At 36.1% G+C, this 9,726-nt stretch overlaps 1 protein-coding gene and 1 long non-coding RNA gene across 2 annotated transcripts; both read left to right on the top strand.

Annotated features, from left to right (window-relative positions):
• Positions 1-388: 388 nt before the first annotated feature.
• Positions 389-8,205, top strand: LOC6045131 (synaptobrevin homolog YKT6). The gene is made up of 3 exons (XM_001862498.2): positions 389-679; positions 803-1,011; positions 7,235-8,205. The coding sequence occupies exons 2-3, from the start codon at positions 887-889 to the stop codon at positions 7,707-7,709; spliced, it is 600 nt and encodes a 199-aa protein (XP_001862533.1). The 5' UTR covers positions 389-679; positions 803-886; the 3' UTR covers positions 7,710-8,205.
• On the top strand, positions 4,068-5,149 carry LOC119765536. Its single transcript, XR_005276802.1, has 2 exons — positions 4,068-4,307; positions 4,408-5,149. It is a non-coding gene; the product is annotated as an uncharacterized LOC119765536 (long non-coding RNA).
• Positions 8,206-9,726: the final 1,521 nt, after the last annotated feature.

Below are 9,726 nucleotides of genomic sequence, written 5' to 3'. Positions count from 1 at the left end.
AGAACAGTCTATCGAACTTATTTCTTGAACCACAGCGGATTTTCTATTCCTCTAGACCACCAAAGAGTAAGTATAACTAAAGAAATAAACAATGCTTATTAATCAAGTCAGTTTCACGATTTCTACGAGATTTTCTATAATAATCTGTCCATTGTACTGGTGCCAAACCCGATTGAACCGTTTGCCGAGGTCAAATCCGCTTTCTTGAAATTTCAAAACAATGTATGTTACCACTGAACTTCACTTTGAATAACATCTACTCACTCGATGCTTCGCTGATGCTAAACACATTTCAGACGTAGCTTGCCTCGCTTTGCCCCTTTTATTCAAGCCATTCAAGCCAACGCCAAAAGTGACACTTCTCTCGCAACAACAACAAAAATGCAATGAGTTGTCAGAAGAGCAGCAGCTGTCGCTCCGTTGCGAGAGAGAGTCTGGTCTGGTTTCTGATGTCTGTAGTTGAAATTTAAGGGTGAATTATTTGCAATTAGCAGCAGCAGGAGTACGACCAGGACAGACGACACCGTCAGCAGCAGCAGTATTAGCAGGGTCAATCAAAGCGAAACAATTAAAATCTCCGTCGATGATAACGTAGCACCTAATTAAGCTAGAAGGCCACAACACTGCAAACTCCACTTTAAAAGTGTCCAGATTGGACGAAAGAAATCGATAATTGAGGGTGAGTCTCACGAATTGTTTATGTGGCTTTAATTGAATGTAGCTATAGGGGTTGAACAAGATTTGCAATAGTTATTGCGTATTTGCACCCACGCAGGAAAACTAATCTTTTTATCTTTTTTAGACGACTGCAGCAGATCGATCGATTTTAGTCCCCTTTACACGTCCCCATTACACGTCCGCATAACTCTAGCTAGGATAAACAAAGATGGTCAAGCTGTACGCGCTGAGTGTCTTCTACAAGGCTCCGAATGAGGCACGGCTGCTCAAGTCCGCGTACGACCTGCAGAGCTTCTCGTTCTTCCAGCGTGGTTCCGTGCAGGAGTTTATTAGGTAAGTCTGGTTTCAGTAGGATTCCAATCTTAATGAGCTACAGGTTGAGCAGGTCGTTCACTAGCTTGGGGAAATATGCCCATTTTAAGCCTAATAAGCGGTCGTGTTTGAATGATGCTGGATAATCTGGATTGTTCCTTGAAATTCACTAAAACCAAGTACCCCAACGAGTAGAGCAACTTTCTGTGAACATTTCTGTTTATTTTCACTTTTATTAAAAGTTATGCTATTCCTTTTACAAGCATTTAAAAAAATATTTCAAAAATGCATTCTAATCAGTCGAGTGCATTGGGCCACGCCCATTTTTCTATTTTCAGCTTAGTTCTTTTTTTCTTCCAGCGCTCTTTTGGGTCTGCTTAGTGCTGCCAAAATTGATGAAATTTTAAGCGAACACTCACGAAAAGTAGCACTTATAGCGAAAGTTTCCTGGCAGCACTTGCTCACTCCAACAGGCGCTGCACCAGTATGTTGGACGTTGGTGGTGTTGGTGGCACGCCCTTTGTTCTTTATTTGCCTTCGTTCCTCGCTCGGTTTTCGTCAGCCTTCGATTGGAATGGGTATTCAAAATTCAAACGTCAAACGACTTGGCGCGTTTGTTTCTTTGATGGTGCTTGCTAATTATTTACATGTTTCGGGATTATTTTTCAAATGAATTACTAACTAATGGGCAAAAGAACATGTTGCCGGTAGTTGGAAGCAATTTTATATCTAAAGCGCTTTGAAATCGTTAGCGCAAGTTAAAAGATATTGATGGCGACTTTCGTTAAGAAGTTGAGCTCTCATCTTGCGGCTGGATGTGTGTGCCACCAAAATGATGAGAAATGGTCTCGCAAAATAGAAATTATAAACAAAAGTGCATTAAATTTGATCTTTTTGGCCAGTAAGTGGCATAAATTTGCGTGCTTACTTGAGGCGGTGCTGTTGCTGGTAAGTTTATAGCCGAAATAGTATTTTTGGAGCTTTAATCGAGCATCAAACTCTTCATATGACGAAGATAGGTGTCTGAATAGAAAGGGTACATTCCCCCTACTTAGCCTATTTTTTATTTTAATTTTCATTTATTTCGTTGTTTAAGCAACATAACAGCAGAATAACACAGCCATCACCTGAGACCTGAGTATGATTAAAGACTACACTGAAAAAAATAAATAAAATAGAATGGGCAAAAAGTCTTTGACCGAGTTATGAATTTTTGAATCAATACTGATTAAAAAAATGATGTATATCAATTAACTTTTTTTGAAAATAGTCGAATTTATTCATTTTTCTAAATTATGAAAATGACTATAACTTGAACCCGGTGCACTTTATCAAGATTTCACTATAGTTCTTTTTGATTGCAAATTTGATTTTCATAGAAAAATGAACTTGAATTTTTTTTTGTTGTTTCGGTCAAAGTTTTTTTGCCCGTTAGGAAATTTCTGAAAAGTTGGCCCTAAAAATATCAGAAAAATTAGTGTTTTTTGCAAATCATGTTTTAGTGACAAAAATCATACCTAGAACTTTTACGAAACACCAAATCCATCAAAAAATTCCTTCAAAAAATACAGATTTTTAAATTTTCATACATCATTTTTGTATGGGCAGCTGCCAAATTTGTATGGAAACTTATATGGACAAACTAATCATGCAAAATGGCTTCTTTGGGCATGACGATGGCACTAAAAAAAGTTTCAGCCGGATTAAAATATACAAAAAAAAAACGAAAGACCGAAACCTCAGAAAATTGCTTTTATTAAGTCAAAAATAATGCATAAATTTGTATAGAGTTATCTAAGGTCCAATAAACCAAATTTTCAGTTTTTGCTTTTTGGGCGTTTTTTAATACCCCTGACTCAAGGCGGTTTCAAAAACACCCAAAAAGCAAAAACTGGAAATTTAGTTTATCGGACCTTTTCAAAACAAACTCCAGTATTTATAAATTTTGTAATTTTAAATTTTTTGAATTATTGGATTTTTAAATTATGGGTTCTTTATATTTTGGATTTTGTTAATTTTCTAAGTGATTTTTTCAATTTTTTTTTCTTATTTTTTGAAAAATTTCACTGAATCTTTTTAAGCAACGGCAAAGCTGAAATTTATGGCTTTTTTAAAATCCTATCAAAAAGTTACACAGAATATTGTTTGTTTTGCTGTCCAACTTGTTTGAGACCTAAAGAATACAGTTTACTAAAATGTTAGCCTAAATTTAAGAGATTCATCAACTGAAACGGATGTGTCCGGAATTTGAAGCAAATGTGTCCGGATTCATAATCAGCCTTTATCAGTGTCCGAGATACGAAGCACAACAAATAATTTTAATTTTAAAATCCTGATAAAAAAAATGCAGACATATTTCACATGCATTCTCTTAAAATAGATTAGGAAGTTTCTAAAAAAATATTATGTTTTTTTTTTCATTTTGATATTATTTGAATTGATTTGAATTTTCCTGGGCCTTGTAAAGTCAAGGGGCATGATTTGATCCTAGTGCATTAGTTAAAATTTGGGTATACATACTTTTTTATAAGCACTATGGACACCACTTCATGCTACGAGAACTCGCTTTGTCGCAGCCCCAGGGCTTAAGCGTCGACCGATAAGCTGTCTACGTGAACTAGGTAGTTCTCCGATAGTGAAAATATCACAATTGCACAAGACACCGCTGCTTCTGTGACTTTTTTACTATCACAATGTGGGTTTTAGGTTGGGACTTCAGGATAGTATAATTGTGTTGTTGCTTAGCATTAGCATTTAAAATAAAACTGTATCCTTTCCAAATCTATTTGATGTTAAAGTTAGTTGCAATTGTTAAGTAGGAGTAATGCTGTCAATAAACTTTGATTGATGTAGAATACTAGGCATTCTTTTATGCCAAATTGTCCATAGAGTCTCGATCAATCAATAATGTAATGATATCGGACAAAATTCGTTGATCTGTTGAACTAACGGTTTTCGGATTATGGTTGTATCGACCATTGTTGCGAATCGAGGAACTACGGATCTTTTGACGTAAATGGTCATCTCTTTTTCAAATCGCGATTTCTATCCTATTTGTATATCAGTTCATAATTTTTTTTATTGTTTTTGTATTTGTATTTGTATTTGTATCTTTATTTCAAAAATATACATAAGGGCAAGCCTTTTATCGTATACAGAGACATCATTTAGTTCGAATATGATAAAACTACAAACAAAAAAAAAACTTAAAACTAACTAAAAATTAGGTTAGAGTACATGAAATGATCATTGTATAAACAAAGAGAAATAACTTAACCTAAAAACAAATGAAAATGACTTCAACAAGAAGAATTTAGGTGAGAAAATAAACTGGTCAAGAAACTGTTTCTATCAAGTGTTCCTTAAATATTCCCTACACTGTTGCTTGAAATCACTAATAGAAGTAAGATTTTTCAGACGATGAGGCAAAGCGTTCCACAGGCGTGCGCCACGGACTACGAATGAATTCCCCAGATAATTAGTATGATGAGTTGGAATTAGAATGTTATGTGTACGTTGTGATCTACTAAAGGAAAATTCTTCATATAGATAAGTTGGCTCTTTGAATTTAATAAGTTTAAACAAAAAAACAAGAAGCTGCAAATGAAAATATTTTTGTAAAGGTATGCCAAGAATTGACGACTGATATTGAGAAACATGGTCATATCTGCGTAAATTGTAAATGAATCTAATACAACTATTGAAACAAACTTTTAAATGACGTTCAGTTTCTGCTGACAAATGAGAGAAAATTACATTACCGTAAATAAAGTGAGGTAAAAGAAGAGTTTTTACTAGTTTTGTTTTAGTATCAATTGATAAAGTGTTTCTATGTTGGTTTAAAATTCGTAAAGTTGTATAAACCTTCCTAATAATAAAAGATACATGATCGTTCCAGGTTAGGTGTTTGTTCATAACTATTCCAAGATTGTTTACTTTATCAACTATTTCAATTATATCGTTGTCTATTGTAATGGGCGGTAATACAGGTAGATCAGAATTAGGACGAGTAAAAATTATGGCTTTTGTTTTAGATGCGTTAAGTACTAGACCATTATTGCGACAAAAATTTAAAATGGATAAAAGATCAGCGTTCAGCAAAGAAATATAGTGAGGAAGTTCTGAAATAGGACAAGATAAATAAACTTGGGTGTCATCGGCAAAAGATTGTATACTGCAATAACGAACATGTCTTGGGAGATCATTAATTGACATTGTGAAGGCTAAGGGACCTCCAACGGATCCTTGTGGAACCCCTCGTTCGTTTTGTCTAAATTGTGATCGACTTCCATTGATTTCAACCAGTTGATGTCTTCCTCCTAAATAACTCTTAAACAAATTAAAAGCTTCTGCTGAGAAATTATATTGCTTTTCCAGTTTAGCTACAAAAATGTTATGGTCAATCAGATCAAAAGCTTTCGTGAAATCTATGAGGACAAGTATTGTTGCCATGTCTGGCAACAATACTTGTCCTCAAGTGTCTAAAGCTTTATTTATGTCCTGACAAACTTTAATAACGGTTGAAGATGTACTGTGATGTTCCCGGAAACCAGATTGAAAAGGGGTTATAAGCTTTTTGAATGTTAAATATTGTACTATTTGATCCTTAAAAAGATTCTCACATGCCTTCGATAATGTTGGTAAAATGGAAATTGGTCTGAGATCATTCGGTGTTGCTGGAAATTTAACTTTGGCTAAAGGTCTAACTATAGATAATTTGAAAACTAAAGGAAAAGAACTTGTAACAATGATTTTGTTGAAGATTAACGTAACATAAGGCAGTAATATATTAATGAACATTTTAACAAATTTAAGTGGGATGCCATCATAACCTATTGCATCAGATTTTATTTTTAATATGGCTTTATGAACTTCATCGGCTGAAACTGCTCTAAACTTAAATTTATCATCATCGTCATCATAAATGGGTGAGTTTGCAAGAGCTGCTTGTAGATTTCAGATGGGTAGCTGTTGACTTTATCAATAAAAAAATTATTAACTAAATCTGAATTGAACTGATCGTCTAAAGGGCTGATTTCCTCTTTGTAGCCAAGTTTTTAAAATTGTTCCAAAGTGCTTTTGCTGACAGGGAAGGGTCAAACATTTTTGCTGAATGACTAACTTTGGCATTTCTGATTAACTGGTTGGCTCTGTTACGAAAACGTCTGAAAATAATTTTATTTTCAACTGTCCTGTTATGTTTCCAATTCCTGTATGCAAGATCACGATCAACACATGCGTTGTAAGCTTCATGACTATACCAAGGACAATCATTTGAACGGATGCGTTTCGTTTTAATGGGAGCATGTTTATCAATTAAATTTAGTAATTTGGAATTAAAATGAGCTACTAAAATAATAAAATAAGTAGTACTACAACAGTTAACGGAACGTTTACTTTTAAACATTAAGTTTAGAGGATTTTAGATTAAAGTTTAGATTTTCAATCCAAAATAGTAAGCAAATGAATATTTGGACTTTAAGGAATAATTGAACATTTTGGACTTATGAATAACACTCAACTGTGCATTTATTCTAGAGTCAGATCCATACAGCGTCAGTGTTTATTTGGTCGAAGTGTACTAATTCATTGGCAGATCTGATTCTAGTTGTAATGTACGACAAGACTACTGACGGACGTGACAGGACGAGGGCCCAGTTTAGAGGTTTCAACATCAACGATGTGCGGCTGGACCACCCTCCCAAAAAAAAAAAAAAGATATTATTTGAATTGATTTGAATTTGTCTGTTTTGCCTGATATTTTAGGCAAACCAATCCAAATGGGCCACATACAAAGTTTGAATAAACAGTATATCCTGCGCTCAACATTGTATTGTTAGATTGGTGTTCTTGCCCAAATATTTTAAAGGGGCAAGACTTGGAACTTGTTTGTGAACATTCGAAATGAGTTAGTAAATCCGGTAACTGAGCGCTTCGTTAGCCAACCTTCCCCATGACTGCATTTAAATGATTGCTGTCATCGCGCAACACCACACAAGCGAGAAAGAGAGAAAAGAAAGAATGAAAAAAATGCTTTCGTGTAGCGCGGCTGCTTGAGTGTCGAGCTAGGCATTCGTTCGTTTCTACTTCGTGTGCGTTCACTGACGATTGCTTCGATCATGACAGGCGCGCTCAGTCAGCATTCAACGATCGAGTCGATGATTAATGCTGAAATTTGTAGGAATTTCAATGTTCTAGAATTTTGTCAAAATTATACAAGTTGAAAATCTTTTTTTCCTTCCAGCTTCGCCAGCAAAACCCTGATCGAGCGCACGCAAGCGGCGACCCGCCAGTCGGTCAAGCAGGACGTCTACATGTGCCACGTGTACGTCCGGGCGGACAACCTCGGGGCGGTTCTCATCTCCGACCACGAGTACCCGCACCGGGTTTCGCACACCCTGCTCACCAAAGTGCTGGACGACTTTAGCGCCAAGATCAGTCCCGACCAGTGGCCGGCAGGATCGGAGTCGTCGATCGATTTCTCCACGCTCGCGGCCTTCCTCAGCAAGTACCAGGACCCGCGGGAAGCGGACGCCCTCACCCGGATGCAGGAAGATCTGGACGAGACGAAAATCATCCTGCGAAACACGATCGAAGCGGTGCTGGAGCGGGGCGAAAAGCTGGACGATCTGGTGTACAAGTCCGAGTCGCTGTCGATACAGAGCAAGGCGTTCTACAAAACGGCCAAGAAGACCAATTCGTGCTGCAACTTTGGCTAGGGGAGGAGCCAGTTCACTCACGCTGGATCGGAATTTACCAACCCACCAAATGTGCTGAATGGGCTTCGTTTCGTTTCGTTCGCGGCGTTGGGACCGGCCGAGATCTGTGCGCGTGTTTCAAAATTATTGTCGTTAGGTTCGGTAAGTACACCCTTATTCGCTGTTAGGAACTCATTTTACACCAAGTTATTATTAAACGCTTAGTTTTACCTCCCGTCACTAAGTTACGCACTTGTAAGAAAAATGCATGGACGTCACAAGCTAGCTTGTTTTAAATGAATAAAAAAAATAATTGGCATTGAATCGTGATGGTTGAACGGGCTAAACTGCAAAATATAAGATGTTTTACGCTAATAAAAAAAGACGCTGAACGAAACAGATATTCCAACCAATTAACGTGAAACCGTGTGTGGTTATAAGTGTGCGGCGCAACAAAGATACAATAAAACATTACATATTACAACACAGAGTTACTGCATACGCGATGAATATACACTAAAACAAACAATAAATTTAAAATGTTATCAGTGGAAACGAGATGCGTTTTATTTTTTCATGTTCCGAAAGTTTCCAAATATCTCACTTTTGATAGTTTAAAATTTCCTTACTGCTTTGCCGAAGAAAGCAAAACTATCTGAGGTGTTCGTAATGTACGACTCGAGCTGAAAAAAACTAAATTCTGCTTCTGTACGAATCCGGTGGGCCGGACACGTCACAAGAATGCGGGATGCGCGCCAACCGAACCAGACAATCAATCAGTGTTTAATTCAGAGCCGGTTGGAACGCGGCGCAGAAGGGTGCAACGTGCAAGGTGGTTGAACCAAGTGGAGGAAGATCTGGAAAGTGTGGGAGTTCCGAGTCGGAATTGGAGAGAAGCAGCCCAGAACCGAGTTAGATGGCTACGTATCTGGAGACAGCTCATGGCCCGGAGGTTGTCCGAGCAGTTAAAGTTAAAAGTGAAGTATTCCTGGAATCCGTCTTTTTAGCAGTTTTGTTTTGCCTTTCTCTCTGAAAAAAAGCTATGAAATTACTCGTTGAATGAACTCCCTTAACCAACCCAGTTAATATATTGCTAATTTGCGATTTTTTTCTAAAAACTTATCCTAGCCGTCGTATTTTCAACTTAATTGAAACAAAAAAAAATGATATCACAAGTTAAAAAATGTATCAAAATCTAATAATTTACCAAAATTTAAATCAGATGGAAAAAATATTCAAAACATAAAATAAAAATTTAGGAAAAAAAAAACCAACAAAAAACTAAAAATTACATTTTTTTTAATTTTAAAAATATTAAAAAAAAATGTTCTTAAAACAATTTTTTAAATAGAAATAAAAGCCACAAAACAAATAACATTCCCAGTTGTAGGATTTTAAAAATACAGTCGACTCTCTGGCTGTCGATCTTCTCGATATCAATACTGCTCCATCTATCGATGAATTCTTCAGTCCCTTCAAACTTCGATTGGTTTTATTCCTCGATATTTTCTCTTGCTTGAAGGATCTCTTCCTCGACGGTCCTTTGGATTCTGTTTGCTTTAAAAATCTCATCCGGTTGTCAATAATTTCACTTTCTCATGGCTTGCATAGACATTTTTCTTGGTGAAACGAAGCTTTGAAGGTTGTTTGACATTAGTTGTTTTTGTTTGATGGACGTTGCCATGATTCTCTCCCATAGCTGGGTATCAAGAAAAAAAATATTTTCAATCGAGTCTTCATTTTGCATCGTTCTGTAAACTGATGATTCTCTTCCTCGACGGTCCCTTGGATATTGACAACCAGAGAGTCGACTGTATCTTATTTTTGTAAATAAAAAAAATGCAGCAACTTTGACATTAAAAAAAAATTGGAACAGAATTTTAACATTGAAAAAAAGAAACAAAAATGTATAGATTTTAAATCATACAATTTCAGATTTAAGAATCACAAAATTCCGGAAAATTCTTGAAAATTTGAAGTATTTAGTTAGTTCTAAAAATAAAAACACACAGAATTTAAAAAAAAATCAAAAAGGTGT

This window comes from Culex quinquefasciatus, chromosome 1 (assembly GCF_015732765.1).
Source record: "Culex quinquefasciatus strain JHB chromosome 1, VPISU_Cqui_1.0_pri_paternal, whole genome shotgun sequence".
Lineage (NCBI taxonomy): Eukaryota > Metazoa > Arthropoda > Insecta > Diptera > Culicidae > Culex > Culex quinquefasciatus.
The sequence above is the reverse complement of the archived record's forward strand: the minus strand, read 5'-3'. Positions and strand labels throughout refer to the sequence as shown.

Excerpts from the sequence above, each read along its gene's own strand:
- LOC6045131 (XM_001862498.2), top strand. The coding sequence starts at position 887 with ATGGTCAAGCTGTACGCGCTGAGTGTCTTCTACAAGGCTCCGAATGAG. Across the intron at positions 1,012-7,234 it reads TCCGTGCAGGAGTTTATTAG|CTTCGCCAGCAAAACCCTGA; the intron begins GTAAGTCTGGTT and ends TTTTCCTTCCAG.